Source organism: Saimiri boliviensis, chromosome 11 (assembly GCF_048565385.1).
Source record: "Saimiri boliviensis isolate mSaiBol1 chromosome 11, mSaiBol1.pri, whole genome shotgun sequence".
NCBI lineage: Eukaryota > Metazoa > Chordata > Mammalia > Primates > Cebidae > Saimiri > Saimiri boliviensis.
In genome coordinates, this window is record NC_133459.1 from 15,349,264 (window position 1) to 15,369,382 (window position 20,119).

A 20,119-nucleotide genomic window follows, 5' to 3' on the forward strand; every position below is an offset into this window, starting at 1 on the left:
GATCTGGCTGACAATTGGGAGTCAGCTGTGCAAAGGAAGGGGGAAGAGTTTCTCAGGCAGAGAAGATGGCAGTGCAAAGGCGCTGAGGTGGGAGACGCCTGTTGTGTTTGAGGAATCAAGAAGGCCATGAACAGTTGGATGTGGTGATTCACGCCTGTAATCCCAGCACTTTGGGAGGCCAAGGTGGGTGGATCACTTGAGGTCAGGAGTTCAAGACCAGCCTGGCCAATGTGGTGAAACCTCATTTCTACTAAAAATACAAAACTTAGCCAGGCGTGGTGGTGCATGCCTGTAATCCCAGCTACTTGAGAGGCTGAAGTAGGAGAATCGCTTGAACCCAGGAAGCAGAGGTTGCAGTGAGCTGAGATCGTGCACCAGTGCACTCCAGCTCCAGCCTGGGGCAACAGAGTGAGACTCTGTCTCAAAAAAAAAAAAAAAAAAAAAAGAAAAGAAAAGTCCATGACTGAGGGTGGAGAGAAACGAGATGAGGTGGGAGAAATGGATGGGTGGGGCCAGATCTGGTGGACTCTCTGGGCCATGGCAGGATTTTGAACTTCATTTTAGGTGTGATAGGAGCCAGTAGAGGGGTTTGGGCAGGGGAGGGGTATGATCTTTACTGTGTGAAAATAGAGTGGGGTGGAGGGATGAGCAGGGAAGCAGTGAGACCCTTGGGGAGCAATCTCAGCAGTCCGGGGAGTGGCTTATATAATGCACACTGGAGTCCTGGGGTGGTGCCAGGCACACAGCAGGCACTGCAGAATGGCAGTCATTGCTGTTACTGGTTTTGTTTATTTGAGACAGGGTCTTGCTCTGTCACTCAGGCTAGAGTGCAGTGACACGACAGCTCATTGCAGCCTCAACCTCCCAGGCTCAAGCAATCCTCTTGCCTCAGCCTCTCAAGGAGCTGGGACTACGGGAGGCACATGGCACCATGCCAGGCCAATTATTTGTGTTTTTTTGATAGAGATGGAGTCTCACTATGTTGCCAGGACTGGTCTTGAGCTCCTGGTCAAGCAATCCTCCTGCAATGACCTCTCAAAGTGTTGGGATCACAGGCAGGAGTCACTGTGCCTGGCTTGCTGTTATTATTTAAAACTCTGGGCTGGGTGCAATGGCTCACACCTGTAATCCCAGCACTTTGGGAGGCTGATGCAGGTGCATCACCTGACGTCAGAAGTTTGAGACTAGCCTGACCAACATGGTAAAACCCTGTCTCTACTAAAAATACAAAAATTAGCTGTGCATGGTGGTGCATGCCTGAAATCCCAGCTACTCGGGAGGCTGAGGCAGGAGAATTGCTTGAACCGGGACCAGGGAGGTGTAGGTTGCAGTGAACCGAGATCTTGCCACTGCACTCCAGCTTGGGTGACAGAGCAAGACACCATCTCAAACAAAAACAAAACAAATAAACAAAAACCTTTGGAATCAGGTACACCTAGGTCTCAGCTGTGACTTGAGGTCTTTGTGGCTGGGTGCATTGGAGAAAGTTATTTAACTTTGCTGAGACTTCATGCTGTCGTCTGTAAAGCACGTAGGGTGGTGCTGGGAATAGTGAAGCAGGTAAGGGACAGGTGTAATGTTTTGGGCACAGGGCCTAGCTCGTGGTTGGTTCAATATTTTTGTCATAATTTCTAGTCAGCAGCAGGAGGATAAAGAAGGGGTAAGCGGATAAGAGCAGCTGCTATGTTTGAAACTCACGAGTAATCTTTGAGGGGCTTTTTGGCTAGTTCCTGCCACTACCCCTGACAAAAGGCAGGTTTGGAGGGTGGCAGTGGGGAGGGAAGTGTACAAAGTGTGTCTCCTCTCTATTTGTCACCAAATAATGTCTCAACACCTAGACTAGGCACAGGGTTCTAGCCTGGGTGCTAGAAAGAGCCAATAATACTCACGATGGTAATGATAACAGTAATAATAGCCAACACTTAGCCGCTGTTTAACTGCAGGTAGTAATTAAGGTAACACTAGCTAATGTGATAGTGAAACCCTGAATCCTCAGCGGCTCAGCACAATAGAAGTTTATTTCTCATTCATGAAAAGCCCTGTTGGGTGTTTGGCCCGTGGCTTTCTATGTGGTGACCCAGGGACCCAGATCCCTTCTGTCTTGTGGTTCCAGCGTCCCCTAGGACGTTGGAGTTATGTCCTTCCAGCTGATGGACCAGGAAGGAGAAAAATAATTGTATGGGCCAGGCCTAAAGTGGCATGCATTATTTTGGTCTTAATTCTATGAACCAGAACTTGACCACCTGGCCGTATCTGACTGCAAGGGAGTCTGGGAAACGGCTTTATTTTTTTTTTTGAGATGGAGTCTCGCTCTATAGCCCAGGATAAAGTGCAATGGCATGATCTCGGCTCACCACAACCTCTGACCCCAGGCTGAGATTCTGCCTCAGCCTCTCAAGCAGCTGGGACTATAGGCATGTGCCACCACGCCCAGTTAATTTTTGTATTTTTATTAGAGATGGGTTTTCACCATGTTGGCCAGGATGGTCTCAAACTCTTGATCTCATGATCCACTCACCTCGGCCTCCCAAAGTACTGGGATTACAGGCGTGAGCCACTGCGCTTGGCCGGGAAATGGCTTTTAGCCATATTCCTAAGAGGAATCGGATGTGCTTTGTGGTGAGCACATTGCAGTTTCTGCCACACCATACCAAGCATATAGCTGAGCATGGAGTATTTTATTTAATGCTCACACTAGAAACAGGCACCATTATTATCCCATTTTGCAGATGAGGAAACTGGGGCTCAGATTGGTGAAGACACTGGTGCAGGGTCACACAGCTGGTGAAGGGCTGGTGAGCCAAGATTAGAGTCCAGGTGGCTAGATGCTAAAGCTGTTAACATCCAGATTTTTAGGAGGAATTCAGTCATGTTTTTGGAGAATTGAGTGGAAGCGGTGGACACATACACAGGGTTCAGATCTGACTTCTTGGGACCCACAGAACCCAGAAAAACTCTAGGGGGAGAATTTTGGCAATGGAGCCAAGGATAGGTGTCATCTGGTGCCAGGGGCTGACATCCTGTCTCCTTTTCCTCAACCCTCAGGGCCGTGGTCAGGAGAAGGCATAGAACAGTTCAGTCCCCCAGGGACATCTGGGGCCCCCTCTGCTGAGCTGGGCATGCGGGGCTGGACATGCTGGCCCAGGGGTATTTGTGGCTTCCCCCTGCTCTGGTGACAGGTGTGCAGCCTGTAGAGGGGGTTTTTGGAGACTGCCTAGAGGCAGAAGAGTGGGCATCCCTGAGGTTTGTAGTGGCAGCTCTCAGCTGCTGGCTGGTTTAGTTAGTTTGTTTTCTGAGACAGAGTCTCACTCTGTCACCCAGGCTGGAGTGCAGTGGTGCAATCACATCTGACTGCAACTTCTGCCTCCTGGTTTCAAGTGCTCTTGTGCCTCAGCCTTCCAAGTAGCTGGGATGATAGGCGTCCACAACACCCAGCTAATTTTTGTACTTTTAATAGAGATGCGGTTTCACCAGGTTGCCTAGGTTGGTCTAGAACTCCTGACCTCAAGTGATCCACCTGCCTCGGCCTTCCAAAGTGTTGGGATTACAGGCGTGAGCCACCGCACCCGGCCAGTGGCTGGTTTAGTTTTGTCCATATCTAGCTTGCTTGCCATTGCAACTTGGCCCTGTGTCTTGGTTCTTCATTTGCAGGGCAGATTCCTTAGTCGGGCATGAGTGGTCCAGCCTGGACTGATGAGCATTTAAATAGCACCTGTGGCATTCTGGGTCTGACCTAGACAGAGTAGTAGAGCCTCAAAGCACAAATGCCCTGGCCTTGCCCTTCAGTCACTTATCGGGAGGCTGCTGGTCTAAGTAGAATGAACTTTGGGCTCACCAGTTCCCTGAAGCATGTCACCTTGAATAGATGAGAGCCCCAATCTCTCAGAGCCTCAGTTTTCTCATCTGGAAATGGGTTGAAGTAAGGATTTAGTGAGATAATGCAAATATCCCCGCTTTGGGGCACAGCGCAGAGCAGAGGGCACCCAGAGGCCAAGGGCTGAGAGCAGGAGCCCATACGTGATACTAATGAAGACAGGAACAGCGGCCACCATTGACCAGTAGCTCACCACCCTCCAGGCCTAGTAGGTGCTATTAGTCTCATTGTTTTTGTTGTTGTTTTTGGTAGGACAGGATCTCTCTATGTTGCCCAGGCTGGTCTCAAACTCCTGGACTCAAGTGATCCTCCCATCTTGGCCTTCCAAAGTGCTGGGATTACAGACCTGAACCATCATGCCTGGTCTAGTCTTATTTTATTTTATTTTGACAGAGTCTTGCTCTGTCACTCAGGCTGGAGTGCTGTGGCACAATTTTGGCTCACTGCAACCTCCTCCTCCTGTGTTCAAGTGATTCTCCTGCCTCAGCCTCCTGAGTAGCTGGGACTACATGTGCATGCCACCATGCCCCAGCTAATTTTTGTACTTTTTTTTTTTTTTTGAGACGGAGTCTCGCTTGTCACCAGTTTGGAGTACAGTGGTGCAAACTCGGCTCACTGCAACTTCTGCCTCTCAGGTTCAAGCGATTCTCCTGCCTCAGTCTCCCAAGTAGCTGGGACTACAGGCATGTTGCCACCATGTCCAGCTAGTTTTTGTGTTTTTAGTAGAGATGGGGTTTCACCATGTTGGCCAGGATGGTCTCAATCTCTTGACTTTGTGATCTGCCCACCTTGGCCTCCCAAAGTGCTGGGATTATAGGCTAATTTTTATGTTTTTAGTAGAGATGGTGTTTCACTATGTTGGCCAGGCTGGTCTGAACTCCTGACCTCAAGTGATCCACTCACCTTAGCCTCCCAAACTGCTGGAATTAACAGGCCTGAGCCACCGTGCCCGGCCTGGTCTAGTTTCCTTTTAGAGATGAGGAAACTGAGGGTCAGAGAGGTAACTTGTTCAAGGTCATACTGTCTTGAATACCATGGTGACAAATGACAGAGCCGTGTCGCACATGCAATCTCAGACCTGATACTGACGCCAGAGCTGTGGGCCTAACCACTATACCACATAGCCTCCTTGCCCCAGGGAAGGAACAGTGGGAGGTGGTGGGTGACCTCTGGGTGTCAGGACCCTGGGATATAGGGACTGTGCCTTTTGTGTGGGTGTGTGGTGCTTTTTGTTTTGTTTTGTTTTGTTTTGTTTTGTTTTGAGATGAAGTTTCCCTCTTGTTGCCCAGGCTGGAGTGCAATGGCACAATCTTGGCTCACTGTAACCTCCGCCTCCTGGGTTCAAGCGATTCTCTTGCCTCAGCCTCCCAGATCTCAGTATCAGGCACTACAGGCATGTGTCACCATGCTCGGCTAATTTTTGTATTTTTAGTAAAGACGGGGTTTCACCATTTTGGTCAGGCTGGTCTCAAACTCCTGACCTCAGTGATCCACCCGTCCTGGCCTCCCAAAGGTTGGAATGACAGGCATGAGCCACAGCACCCAACTGGGACTGTGCCTTTTGGGTTTTCAAGTGAATGAAATGAGTATTTCTTGAGTGTTGACTGCGTGACCCCCCAGCACTGTGTCACATGCTGATTATGCACACACGATATTTTGTTGAGTCCCTGGACAACTCCAATATTATCACAACTTACATAAGAGGACACTGAGCTCAGAGAGGCAAAGTCACTGTCCCTAGTGCACCCAGCTAGTGGGGGCTGGGGTGGGTAAGTGCCTAAAGGGCATGGCTGGGGCATTTGTGCTTCCAGGCTCTACCACTGTGTCTAGGTCAGACCTAGGAGTGCCACAGGTGTTGCATAGATGCTCATCAGTCCAGGCTGGACCGCTCATGGCCACCTAAGTTCCTAGCCTGGTCTGGGTGATCTCACAGCCTGCTTTCTTTGCCCTGCACCTGTTGTGGGAAAATGTACTCCCAGCATGCTGTAAATCCTCGCATTCCTAGCTAACCATGTGGCCCCCGTCCTGGGCCAGCAAAGATGGTCCTGAAGACAGGACTCTGGCCTTTCGCACTGCATGGCTACTGACCCCACCCGCTAGGGCTTGGAGGGCTCTAGGACCCAGCAACCTGCAGAGGGTGGAGAGTGTTTGAGGTCCTGACCTCAGGTGCCTCCCCTCCTTGCCTCCCCCCATTCTGCGTTCTCCTTCCTCCCTTTCTCTCCAGTCTCCTCCCCTCTCCTTCATCCTTCTTCTTCCTTCAGCTCCTCTGCCCCCCACCCCCACCCCCACCCCCGCCTTGGCTTCCCTCCTCTTGTCTGTTCCCATCCCCTCCCGCTCAGTCCCCATCCTGCTCCTCCCACCGCTGTGGTCACATGGGGGTGCCGCCGGATTTAAGCTTAATCCGCCTGGTGCTCAGCACAGCAGCCTGGCTATGGGGAGTGCTGACTGAGCTGGTCTTGGAGTCCTGGAGAAGGAGGTTGGGGGGGCGCACAGCGTCCCCTCCATGAGCTTGGGACTGGCGGGGGCACAGGAGGCCGAGCTGACACTAGAGACGGTTATCCAGGTGCGTCCTGGGGGCTGTGCCCACCCTGTCTGGGGCTGTAGCGGGGACTTAGCAGGAGTGGTGAGAGGTGTGTGCATCTTAGGGGTCAAGGGTGGGAGAAGTGTGGTGGTTGGGGGCTCTACGGGGGGCCCCTGCTTGCAGGTCCTGGCAAGATGGGGGGCAGAGGGGAACACAGGGTGCACCTGCTGTGGCTTCCTCATCCCAGTGCCCTGCATGGGGAGAAGGGGGTCCCTACTTCCAGATTTTAGGGTTCAGGGGACCCCTGACATAGCCGGATCCTCCTCCCTCTAGGGTCGGAGCCGGATTGGAGCCCCCAACACTGGACTGCCTCTAGTAGGGTTTGGGGTTGCCTGTGGGGTTTGGTTCTCACATCTTGCTCTGGGTGGTCTTCCAGGGGCAGGGAGCACACAGGAGGCTCCCCCCATGGGGCTTTTTGGATTCTAACTCCCAGGCTTTGCTCCATCTTAAGGGGGCTCCCGGGACCCGTATCTTGGGCAGTACGCCTTTGTGACTCTCCCCTCAAGGCCAGGGAGCCCCGGGTCCCGGATCCCCTGAAGATCCTCTCGCTTTTCCCACAGACACTGGAGAGCAGCGTCCTGTGCCAGGAGAAGGGTTCGGGGGCACGGGACCTGGCCCAGGACGCTCAGACCACCAGCCTGCCTGCCCGCATCAGGGAGATTGTCACTCGCAACCTCTCTCGGCCTGAGAGCCCAGGTGCCACCCCCATCTGCTCCTCTCCACAGACACCACATTTCGCCTCTTCGCACATCCCTTTTCTGAGCAGTCACCATGATGATCATGACTGTAGCTTCCGTTTCTGGAACACTTGCTGTGGGGCAGGCACAACCTGATGACGGAAGAACCTGTTTTACAGATGGGGAAATGGAGGCTCAGGGATGTAACTTGCCCAGACTTATTCCGCATGTGGTGCAGCTAGAAGGAAGGGGAGCATCCTCTCCGTGCCTGCCTGTAGCCTGCTGCAAAGACATGAACCCCAAATCCCATGTTCCCTCCCAGGGAAGGCGTGAGCTGGCTGAACCCAAGATACAGGGAGAGGGCAGCTGAGCTCAGACCAGGCTTTTGCAGAATTCTGAGGGGATGGTGCTGTCCATCCCTTTTCCACGTGGGCAGGAAGGTGGATGGTCCTTGTTCCTCTCGGCGGTGGCACACATGGTGTCATTATGTGGCTTGAGGGTCTGGGAGGGGCACACTCAGTCGTAGCTGGTGTGCTGGCAGCTCTCCGTGGTGGCGTTTCGGTGCTCTAACCATTGTCCCTGTTCAACTACCAAGCTACAGATGGGCGCCCTCCTTGGGAGCACCAGGGATGTTGGCACCCTAGAGCCCCAGACAGGGAGAGACTCAGAGGGCCCTCACCCTGACACCTGGGGCGTGTGTCCCATTCTCCCAGGGTAGAAGGGGAGCCCACAAGAGGTGGACAACCCCGCTTCTCACGCTGGCCTTTCTTTCCCTCTTCTCTCTTTCTCCTCCTCCTCTTCCTCCTCACATCCTGACCTGTGCTCTCTTGAGCCCTAGCCTTAAAAGTTCCATGACGCCCTTCCCTTGAGCAAGGCTTTGATGCTTTTCTGGGAGGATCTGGTTACTATTCTACCCTTTTTTTTTTTTTTTTTTTTTTGAGACAGAGTCTCGCTCTATTGTCCAGGCTAGAGTGCAGTGGTGCGATCTTGACTCACTGCAACCTCCGCCTCCTGGGTTCAAGCGATTCTTCTGCCTCAGCCTCCCAAGTAGCTGGGATTACAGGCATGCACCACCATGCCTGGCTAATTTTTATATTTTTAGTAGAAACTGGGCTTCACCACGTTGGCAAGGCTGGTCTTAAACTCCTGACATCAGGTGATCCGCTCATCTTGGCCTCCCAAAGTGCTGGGATTACAGGCAGGAGTCACTGAGCCCAGTCCACCCATTTTACAAATAAGCAAAACTGAGGCCTGGAAAAGAATAGTAATTGGAGGAGGGAGCAAGAACTCAGGAGTCTCCTGACTCCTAGACTGAGTCTCTCTCCTGCACCTCCCGAACCTGCTGGGCCACACTTCAGCTGGAGTTGGGTCTACTTTGCATCCAGCTCTGGGACCCCTCTTTGTCTTCCTCCTTTTTTAAGCTCTGTTTGCAGGCCTGGTGCTGCGGTCATTCCCACCAGGCTCCTCCCAGGGGCCTGGATGGTTTTCTTGTCCTGAGCAATGAGTCAGGTATCCATGGGGGGAGGATGTCCCACTGGACCCAGAAGCCAACCATGTGCCCACTGTCCCTTGCCAGTCCTGCTGCCGGCCACAGAGATGGCATCGCTGCTGTCACTGCAGGAGGAGAACCAGCTGCTGCAGCAGGAGCTGTCCCGCGTGGAGGACCTGCTGGCCCAGAGCCGCGCCGAGCGCGATGAGCTCGCCATTAAGTACAACGCGGTCAGCGAGAGGGTGCGTGCTGCCGGGTGGTGGACTGGGCCAGGGCTCTCCTGCTTCGAGGGCAGGGAAGCATCTAGACCAGGCCTACAGACAGGGCAAAAGATGGGCCCTGAAGTCAGGTTGGCCTGGGCTTGGATTGAGGCACTGCCGCCTTGAGTGGTGTTGAGCAAATCACTTTTGGAGCCTGTTTTCTGTAGTGGGGATGGTAATGGGACGTGGAGTTGTGGGAATCAAGGAGATAATAGAATTAAGTGCCCGGCATCAGGGGCATTTTGTTCTCATCTGTCCCAGGCCTGTTAGGAATGTGGGACACAGAGAACGAGATCCCTAGAAACCCCTACCCCTTGCGTTTCTGGGCATCTCCCTGTGCACGGGCCTTGGGGTTGAGGGGGTGGCTGGATGCTGGCTCGAGGCTAGTGTGGGCACCCACAGTGTTCTGTAGGCTGTCTGCGGCAGCCACAAGACCTGCTGTCACTGCCCATTGGAGTGAGTTCCAGGCAGGGAAGGAAGGAGAAGCAGGCCTGTCTTCGTGTCCAGGCAGCATTCACATCACCCGTGCTGCAGGCTTGTGGGGTCCCAGGGCCTGGGGCGGGAGCTGGGTGTGGGCCGGTGCCAGGGGTGCAAGATGCTCTTGACGCACTGTTGCTTTGGGCCTCCAGGTGGCCAGGAGGTGACTCTGGGAAATTGGTGGTGGCTGAAGATTGGTGAGGGAGTTGCAAGAGGGACAGAGTGTATGTGTGAAGATGGGAGGCATGCAGGTGGCAATAACGCATTAATAGTGGCTACTGTTTGTTGAGTCCCTACTATGTGCCAGGCACGTGCTCAGTGTTTCACATTTAATGCACCAAAGTTGGGACCATTATGATGCCCATTTAACAGAGGAGAAAAACAGAGGCTCCGGGAGGGGAAACACCATGCTGGGAACGCACAGCCAGTTAAGGCTGGACACCGGGTCTCCCAACTCCCAGCCCAGGGCTCTGTTTGGTTTCCAGACTAACCCAGTCTAGAAACAAAGTTCTGAAGTTTCGTTTCCTGCATATGGTGAGAGACATTGGGCTAGGGATTTCAAGGCACACCTGGCCCCTGCAAAGTTGGAAAGGGCCCAGAGAGGCAGGGGCTGGCCCAGGGTCACCTGTGTGGTTGTGGCAGAGTTAGGTTAGCACAGGACCCCAGAGCAGGGCTTGTCCAGGCTGGAACCCGCACACTCGTATTGGAAGGAGGGTTAGGTGTTCCTGTGTATGACTGTGGGGTGTGCCCGTGTCCTGGGATTTGCCTGCCTGGACAAGCCCCTGACTTGTTGGGACTTGTAGAGGAGCGGGGTAGGGGGCCCACAGTGGCCCTAACATCGGGACAGTGGAGAGCTAGCTTTCCTAGGGTCTGCAGGGGGTGTGTAGGGCACGCTGGCCCCAGTCCTGCATTGTCAGTGGTGACGGGGCCCCGAGCCAGCCCCCCGCTTTTCTTTCGGCCCATGGCACAATGCCATACCCACAGGGGCTGCCTCTTAAATGCCACCTTCTGAAGCCAGTCTTGCCCTCAGGTTGGCAGGGGAGGGAAGAAGTGGGAGGTGGCAGGTCCTTCCTCTGTTGGGATACCGCCGCAGGGCTGGGACTGCAGCACAGGGGTGCGGGTTAGTCTGGAAAGGTCCCTCCTGTGGCTAGGGGGGCCTGAATGGCATGCAATGGGTGCCTGCTAGTTCAGTTGTCCTCTGTCCACCATGGTTTGAATGAGGCCCCACCTGGAGGCAGAGGCGGAACAGGAATGACCTCAAAGGCCTTTCCTGGAGGGCGGGTCCCCAGAGCCTGGAGACCACCTGATCACATACAGGGAAAGTAAGGCCCGGAGAGGGGGCATGACGGGCCCAAGGTCAGTGGTAGTGCTGGGAAAAGACGCTTGGTCCTGGGCCCTGCAGTTGGGCAACATTCTCTCTCCCTGCCACCCCCTTGTCCCTGTGGCCACAGGTGGCAGTGCCTGCCCCTGTGGCCCTCACTAGCATGATGGGCTGGGTTGGGGGACAGTCAGCGAGATTGTTCTGATCTTTCCAACCCTGCGGCACCTCTCGCATGGGGAGTGAGGGGAGGGTCAGGTCTGTGTCCTGTTGACTGCATATCCTGGAGGGAAACTAAGGCACTCCCAGAGGCCACCTCCTAGCCAAGAGAGAGGACGTCAGGGCCCCCATGGGGGCCCCCACTTCTTGCTGTCCCTGAGAAGCAGGTGTAGGCACAGCTGGGAATGGAAAGGAGGGAGTGGCCACGCCTCCCTTGGCTCCGGAGGACAGACCCCCTGGGCTCCCTCGTGTCCATAGCAACCTGGAAAGAGTAATTGAACGGCAGTCTGAGGGCAGCGGTTGCTAGGGGAGACAGCCAGCTTCTTTCATCTCTGGCTTAGTGGCAGCCTCCTTCTCTTTTGAATTGCAAGTAAAATGGAAAGGCTGTTTTGTGTGGGGTGAGGTTTGTGGAAAGGGGTGAGGTGTGGCTGAGAGGGTCCTGGCTGTGGTTCTGAGCATTGGAAAAGGTGGAGGAGAACCCAGCAACGGCCTGAACCTCTCTGTGTCCCACAGGCAAACAGCACCTGCTTCACACAGATGTGGAGTGTGTACACAACGCTGCCACACCGGGCCCCACACAGAGACACAGATGCACAAAACATGCCGCAAACAACATAGTGAGACCCTAAAACCGGGCCACACAGACACACTCCAATTCACAGAATATTCCCAGCCTAACCTGCACCTATAGCCAGATGCCACACAACCTCCACAGTGACACCCCTAAAACCAGGCCACACAGAAACTCCAAATCATAGAATATACACAGCATAACCTGTACCCACAGCCAGAGGCTACACAACCCCACACAGGCACAGAACACTCACACCACCACCGCAGACCCATAACACCCATAGGCAGATGGCACCGCACGCTGTCTGCCGCCTCATGGGTGCACATGGACAGAAGACGCATACAGTTCAACATGGCCAGCAGTCGGCCCTCAGAGGTATGCCCAGAGGCACAAAGTGTATATCACACATACCAGGGAGTCCCGGCACTCCCCAGACCCACCCATGTGCAGTTGTGCACTCGCCTTCCCGACACACACAGACATATGCCCCGATACACACAGATGGGCCCAGCAGTCACACTACAACACAGACTTGCAGCCACAGATGCCACCCTGCCCGTTCACGGGAAGGCCCAGAGCACCATACCGTCGGTGTGAACTCAGCACCCACACATGGACACACGCAGGGTCCTGCATCTCCACGTGTGTCCACATCTGTGTGTGGCTGCTCCAGGCCACGGCCACCACACACAGATGTGGACACTGCACCACTGACGTCAGTGGGCTTGGCACAGACACTTGGTAGGGCTGCAGCCGCCATCCAGGCAGAAACCCCGTCTTCCACCTCCCCTGCACTCCCCTGGACTATGTTCCTCTAGATGCAGGGGGAAACCCCCAAGTAGTCACAGTCAGCTCCTCCCTATTGGCGGTACGAATGTGTCCCCAGGGTAGGGTGGGTAGTGTCCTTGCTTTGCCTGTGGCTCATAGAGCATCTCTGGGCATATGGGGTCAGTGCAGGCCTGGGGGGCACCTTCTCTACTGCTAACCTGGCCTGGACCCAAGACCCGAGATGAGCGTGGGTGAGAGCAGCTGCCCCTCCTGCTGGCTTCCTGTGGCTGGTGTGGCCCTGCACAGGTGGGCTTGTGAATGGCTTGTCTGGGCTGTAACAGGCCAAGTCTTGAGGATGTGGATGGTGAGTGCGGCGTTAGCGTCAGAGTCAGCTGGGCTGGGGTGTTGTTGCTGTTGGGTGCCCCCGACCCGCTGTGTGTGCTCACACTGCCCTGCTCCTCCCTCACCTGCCTTTCCCCCAACAGCTGGGGAAGATGAGGGGCCACCTGGGACCAGCAGGTGCCTTAAGGGAGTTGAGAGGGTTCCATGGCTAGTAGGGGCAGCCAGAACCTACAGGGGTCTGAGGATGCAGGGGCCACAGGCTGCCTGGGGGTGGAGGACAGGCAGCAGCAGCTTTGGTGAGGTGGGGATGAAGAGGGCCTTTTTTTTTTTTTTTTTTTTTAAGACGGAGTCTTGCTCTGTCACCCAGGCTGGAGTGCAGTGGCGTGATCTCGGCTCACTGAAACCTCCACCTCCCAGGTTCAAGCAATTCTCCTGCCTCAGCCTCCAGAGTAACTGGAATTTCAGATGCATGCCACCACACCTGGCTAATTTTTTTTTTTTTTTTTTTTTTGAGATGGAGTCTCACCCTGTCACCAGGCTGGAGTGCCGTGGGGCGATCTTGGCTCACTGCAAACTCCTAGAACTCCCTGGTTCAGGGGATTCTCCTGCCTCAGCCTCCCAAGTAGCTGGGATTACAGGTGGTCACCACCAAGCCCCCAGCTAATTTTTTATTTATTTATTTATTTATTTTAACCTGGTTATCCAGTTTCTGTGAAATAATTTTTGTATTTTTAGTAGAGATGGGATTTCATCATGTTGGCCAGGATGGTCTAGATCTCCAGACCCCGTGATCTACCCACCTTGGCCTCCCAAAGTGCTGGGATTATAGGCATGAGCCACAGCGCCCAGCCAGAAGGGGGCTTAATATGCAGGCGCTGTATAGGGGAGCATCTGTGTGCAGTTCTTACAAATCTTAATGCTGTGGATATGAGGGGGTTCATCTGTGTCCATGTTTGAGGTTGCCTTATGTGTATGTGTGTGTGCATATCTTTAAGCCCAGATATGCATAGCCGAATTGACGCCTCTGTTTTGAATGTATTCTCATGAGCTCATGCCATTAATTCACCACCTGAACAAATATTTACGGAGCATGAGCTATGCCATACCACAGCCACCATTCTAGTACTAAGATGCAATGAGGAACAAAAAATCCAGGCTTCCCTGAGCTCACATTGGGATGGGGGTGGAGTGGGGAGACACAGGCATCAATGTAATAAACAGAAACCACGACAGGGCTCAGTTCTGAAGGAGAGCCTGCAGAACACTGAGGCCCTGGAGCTGACCCCAGGTGCACCTCTGAGCTTTGCATGCACGGTTTGGGTTTGCGGGCTCACCTGCACATGCCCATGCATGCCCCATCTGCGTGTCTGTGCAGGGCTGCATCACCCCATGCACACGTGCACTGTACCTGGGCTTGCCCACTTGTGCCTGCTCCCCAGAGTGCCAGGCTATTAGCCTACAAGGCATTGTGGGTCTGGCCCCAGCCTGGCGCCCCCTACAGAGGCCTGAGCCTGCCTTCCCAGGAGGCCCAGAACCCTCACCGTGGCCCTTCCCTGCAGCTGGAGCAGGCTGTGCGGCTGGAGTCTGGGGAGCTGGAGACACAGGAGCCCAGGGGGCTGGTACGGCAGAGCGTGGAGTTGCGGAGGCAGCTGCAGGAGGAGCAGGCCTCCTACCGGCGCAAGCTGCAGGCCTACCAGGAGGGCCAGCAGCGGCAGGCCCAGCTTGTGCAGCGGCTGCAGGCCAAGGTCAGGGCCACCCACTCCGCTCCTGCCCTTCCACATGCTCAACTTTGCCCTGCCCCCACCCCTGGGGCTCATCAGCTCCCCCATCTCCAGATTCTCCAATACAAGAAGAGGTGTTCGGAGCTGGAGCGGCAGCTGCTGGAGAGATCTGGAGAGCTGGAGCAGCAGCGCCTGAGGGTGGGTGCCAGGGTGGGCCAGCGGCAGACCCTGCCCTCCACCTGCCCAGCCTGATGCTTTAACCTCCCTCTCCCCCAGGAAACAGAGCACAGCCAAGACCTGGAGAGCGCCCTCATCCGGCTGGAGGAGGAGCAGCAGAGGTAAGGGTGCAGCAAGGAGGGCCAGGGCTGGCAGGATGGCCCCCACAAACCCCCCAGCGACCGCCTACTGATCCCCTGGGCCCCATTTAGGAGTGCCAGCCTGGCCCAGGTGAATGCCATGCTCCGAGAGCAGCTGGACCAGGCAGGCTCGGCCAACCAGGCTCTGAGTGAGGACATACGAAAGGTGACCAGTGACTGGACACGCAGCTGCAAGGAGCTGGAGCAGCGGGAGGCCGCATGGAGGCGCGAGCAGGAGGTGGGCATGGGGGTGTGGGGAGGCCAGCTTGACCCAAGGGGAAGGGGCCCTGCAGAGGAGGGAGCACTCAGAAGCCTGGAGAGGGAGAGGGAGCACTGTCCAGGGTAGCATGTTAGCAGAAGTAAATAGCCGTCATCACAATAGCTGGTCTTTATCAATGCGTAGCATGTACCATGTGCATCGTGTGCGTTTACCTTTATTCCTCATGATAAATGCATGTGGTAGGTGCTATCATTCTCCTTATTTTAGTTTATTTTTTGAGACAGAGTCTTGCTCTGTCACCCAGGCTGGAGTGCAATGGCGCAGTCTCAGCCTACTGCAACCACTGCCTCCCGGGTTCAAGTGATTCTCCTGCCTCAGCCTCCCAAGCAGCTGGGACTACAGGTGCCCATCACTATGCATGGCTAATTTTTGTATTTTTATTTATTTTTATTTTTTTGTAAAGACAGGGTTTCACCATGTTGGTCAGGCTGGTCTTGAACTCCTGACCTCAGGTGATCCGCCCGCCTTGGCCTCCAAAGTGCTTGGATTACAGGTGTGAGCCACCGTGTCCAGCCTTAATTTTTGTATTTTTAGTAGAGATGGGGTTTCACCATGTTGACCAAGCTGGTCTTGAACTCCTGACCTCATGATCTGCCCGCCTTGGCCTCCCAAAGTGCTGGGATTACAGGCATAAGGACCACACCTGGCCTATTCTCCTCATTTTAAAGAGAGGTTAAGGCCAGTCATGGTGGTTCCCCACTGTAATCCCAGCACTTTGGGAGGCTGAGGTGAGCCGATCACCTGAAGTCAGGAGTTTGAGACCAGCCTGACCAACATGGTGGAACCCCATCTCTACTAAAAATACAAAAATTAGTCAGGCATGGTGGCACACGCCTGTAATCCTTGCTACTTGGGAGGCTGAGAGATCACACCACTGCACTCCAGCCTGGGCAACAGAGCAAGACCCTGTCTCAAAAATAAATAAATCGAGGTTGAGTAACCTGCCTACAGTCATGCAACCGGCAGCTGGGATGCAAAGCTAGGTCCCCTGCATCTTTGCCCTTCCTTGCTGCCTCTTGCCCCCAAGAGAGGACTTGAAACCGAGGTCTCTGTGCAGGAGGGAGCCGTGAGGCTTGGGAGGCTGAGCGTGGCCGCTGTGACACAGCTCTATGCATAGGCAGGAAGACCCACTCCCTGAGTGGCGGTGCCTCCCAGGATGGTCAGAGATGGGGGAAACTGGGGGAGGGAGTAAACTCGCTCTCATCCCAACCCCTCCCTCTCCATGTCTTCCCTCCAGTCCTTCAACGCCTACTTCAGCAACGAGCACAGTCGCTTGCTCCTCCTCTGGAGGCAGGTGGTGGGGTTCCGGCGGCTGGTCAGCGAGGTGAAGATGTCCACCGAGAGGTGAGGCCTGGCTGGGGACGGGGCAGCAGCTGAGAGCCAGCCCTGCTCTTTGCATCCAGCTCAATTCAAGGCACCTACTGTGTACAAGGGCCTGTGAAGACAGAGACAACTTGTAACGATTAACTGTTACCACAATCGTGGCAGTCAGCATTTGCAAGATGTTTACTCTGAGCTAGGCTCTTTGTATATTTCATTTCAACTAATATTCACAGCAACCCTGTGAGGTAGGAACTGTGATCATCCCCATTTTACAGATGAGGACATTGGGGCACAGAGAGGTTGAGTGATCTTCCTAAGGTCACACAGTAGTACACAAGCAGCTGAGTCAGAATTTGAAGTTCCTGATTTTAATCTACTGGAATATTCAGCTTGCTACCAAGGGCCTAGTGATGAAAAGACATAGTGATGAAAAGATCTAGTGATGAAAAGACATAGATCCCCCAAATTCTAGACTGAGGAAGCAAGTGGTCAGTGATATGTAAGTGGGACAAATCCTGGAGGCTCAGGAGGATGGGAGGGGTGAGGAGATCGGAAAAACCTCTTTGCGGAGGAGATGGAAGTTGTATAGAGACTCAAGGGATGGACAGGGTTGAGGCAGAGCAGCAAGCACACTAAGCAGAAGCAACGGCTTGAGCAGAGGCATGGAGGTGGGAGCCCATGGCAGCCGGAGGGGTTGCAATGAAGAGCCGCTGCAGGGAAGGGAGGGCCTGCCTCAGCGGGGAGCTGGGGCCTGCCTGATCCTCGAGCAGGAGTGTCTGATCGGTGTGAGCTGTCAGCTCAACAACTGTGTTGGGGAGGCTGCAGAGAGAGCCCCGAGGCAAGAGGCCAAGGTGTTTCATTTGGTACATTAACAACTCTCTAGTTAGTAATCTTTTCTTTTCTTTATGGCTTACTACAGCCTCGACCTCCTGGATTCAAGTGATCCTCCTACCTCAGGTCCTGTGCAGTTGGGACCACAGGTGTATGCCACCAGGCTTGCTAATGTTTTATTTCTTATAGAGTCTAGGTCTCACTTTGTGGCTCAGTCTGGTCTCGAACCCCTGAGCCCAAGTGATCCTCCTGCCTTGGTCTCCCAAAGTGCTGGGATTATAGGCAGGAGCAACTATACCTGGTTTAATAATTTTTTCTTAATATCATCAAATAGCCAGTGTCTAAATTTTCTGTATGTCTCATAAATGTCACAGGCCAGGTACAGTGGCTCATGCCTGTAACTGCATGTGGTAGGTGCTATCATTCTCCTCTTTTTTTTTTGGAGATAGTGTCTTGCCCTGTCACCAGGCTGGAGTGGCAGTGACACGATCTTGGCTCACTACACCCTCTACCTCCTAGGTTCAAGCAATTCTCCTGCCTCAGCCTCCCAAGTAGCTGGGACTACAGGAGTGTGCCACCATGCGTGGCTAATTTTTTGTATTTTTAGTAGAGATGGGGTTTCACCATGTTGGCCAGGCTGGTCTCGAACTCCTGACTCAGGTGATCTGCCTCCCTCGGCCTCCCAAAGTGCTGGGATTATAGGTGTGAGCCACCACACCTGGCCCCAGTGTAGTTTTAATTTGCAGTCGGGAGCCAGCCCCATTCCATCCCCATCCTGTGCTCTCTCCCTAAGGGACCTGCTGCTGCTGGGAGGGGAGCTGGCCCGGACATCACGAGCTGTCCAGGAGGCGGGCCTGGGACTGAGCACGGGGCTGCGGCTGGCGGAGAGCCAGGCCGAAGCAGCCCTGGAGAAGCAGGCCCAGCTGGAGGAGCAGCTACGGGACAAGATGCTCCGTGAGAAGGACCTGGCCCAGCAGCAGATACAAAGCGACCTGGACAAGGCTGACCTCAGTGCCAGGTGGGTGCCTGGCGGGTGCCACTCGAGGCAGGCTTCCCTGAGAAGATAAAACTGGAGACCTGGGGAGAAGGAAGCATGTGTTCACCACGACAGGGCCTTCCTCTGTGAGCTCAGCTAGTCTTCCCAGGGACCCCACTGAGGTTCCAAAGGCACTTGCCCAGTGTATATTATCAACAGCTTAGCCTCTGATAACAGAGCTTGTGGCAGTGTGTAGTGGCTCACACCTGTAATCCCAGCACTTTGGGAGGCCGAGGTGGGTGGATCACTTGAGGTCAGGAGCTTGAGACCAGTGTGGGCAACAGGTGAAACCCTGTCTCTACTAAAAATACAGAATTAGCCAGGTGTGATGGTGCGTGCCTATAATCCTGGCTATGAGGGAGGCTGAGGCAAGAGACTTGCTTGAACCCAGGATGCAGAGGTTGCAGTGAGCTGAGATTATGTCACTGCACTCCAGTCTGGATGGCAGAGTGGGACTCCGTTTCAAAAAAAAAAAAAGAACTTATGCCCATTACTCCTGCCACCTGGACACGTCCTCAAGTGCTTTCCCATGAAATAAAGCTGGTGGGAACCTTATTCCCATTTCACAGATGAGAAGTTGAGGCCTGGAGAGGAAACAAGCTTGCCTAAGGTCACACAGCCAGGGAGGTGGATGTTAGGGTCCCTGCCTCAGGTTTGGAGAAGCATGGTGGACACAGAGCTGGGGGATTTGAGAGGCAGGGGTGATCCCCATTCACCTCTGTTGCTCCCCCAACTCCAGAGTGACAGAGCTGGCCCTGGCAGTGGAGCGTCTTCAGAAGCAGAATCTGGAGAAGGATCAGGTCAACAAGGACCTCACCGAGAAGCTTGAGGCACTGGTGAGATGCAGCTGCCCCTGAGAGGTGGCAGGGTGGGATGGGGGACCGGCCAGATCCATGAACACAGGCCTCAGGCTTTGGGCCAGGCCACTTGGGCCACCCCCAGCATCCCACATCACACTCAGGTTCAGCCCTCACAGGTGTGCAGCCTTCGTGGTAAGCACACTCACCTCTGCTGGGTGTGGTGGTTTGCACCTGTAATCCCAGCACTTTGGGAGGCTGAGGCGGGAGGATCACAAGGTCAGGAGTTCGAGACCAGCCTGGCCAACATAGTGAAACCCTGTCTCTAGTAAAAACACAAAAATTAGTTGGGTGTGGTGGTGGGTGCCTGTAATCCCAGTTACTCAGGAGGCTGAGGCAGGAGAATTACTTGAACCTGAGAGGCAGAAGTTGCAGTGATCCAAGATCACACCACTGCAGTCCAGCCTGGGCGACAGATCAAAACTCTGTCTCAAAAGAAAATAAAAAAGGGCCGGACGCGGTGGTTCACGCCTATAATCCCAGCACTTTGGGAGGCCGAGGCGGGTGGATCATGAGGTCAAGAGATCGAGACCATCCTGGTCAACATGGTGAAACCCCGTCTCTACTAAAAATACAAAAAATTAGCTGGGCATGGTGGCCGGTGCCTGTAATCCCAGCTACTCAGGAGGCTGCAGGAGAATTTCCTGAACCCAGGAGGCGGAGGTTGCGGTGAGCCGAGATCGTGCCATTGCACTCCAGCCTGGGTAACAAGAGTGAAACTCCGTCTCAAAAAAAAAAAAAAAGAAAAAAAAAGCATACTCACCTCCTCCATCCCATTCCATCCTCTCAGCGGCCCTGCAGCATAATCCTCATGGCACAGATGGGGAAGCTAAGGCCCAAGAGGGGACATGCTTGTCCAGTCTGAGAGGCAGTAAGCGCGAGAGTTGGGACTTGAACTCCTGCCTGTGCTCTCCAGGTCCAGATGCTGCCTCTGGCAAGCCAGCTGTCCCCCTGCCCGTGGGATAGTCACTCCTCCAGGGTATGGCCTGGCTTGGTCACCCCTCTGTGTGGGGCCTGGCCTGGGTTTTAGGTCTGGCTCTCCTCCAATAGTCTGTGTGACCTGGGGCAGGACACAGCTCTTCTCTGGGCCTGGTCTGTTCAGTGAGGGCCTGGGGTCTGCTGTGGGGTCTACCAGG

The 20,119-nt window shown here is 54.4% G+C and overlaps 1 protein-coding gene across 1 annotated transcript in view; it reads left to right on the forward strand.

The window, feature by feature from the left end:
• The first annotated feature begins 6,205 nt into the window (after positions 1 to 6,205).
• CROCC (ciliary rootlet coiled-coil, rootletin) overlaps positions 6,206 to 20,119 on the forward strand; it is a 49,655-nt gene continuing 35,741 nt past the window's right edge. The window contains 10 exon segments of the mRNA XM_074380147.1: positions 6,206 to 6,437; positions 7,016 to 7,151; positions 8,709 to 8,863; positions 14,139 to 14,324; positions 14,415 to 14,498; positions 14,577 to 14,638; positions 14,729 to 14,894; positions 16,174 to 16,280; positions 17,884 to 18,108; positions 18,866 to 18,962. Coding sequence (XP_074236248.1) covers positions 6,378 to 6,437; positions 7,016 to 7,151; positions 8,709 to 8,863; positions 14,139 to 14,324; positions 14,415 to 14,498; positions 14,577 to 14,638; positions 14,729 to 14,894; positions 16,174 to 16,280; positions 17,884 to 18,108; positions 18,866 to 18,962 — 1,278 coding nt within the window. The 5' untranslated portion in view covers positions 6,206 to 6,377.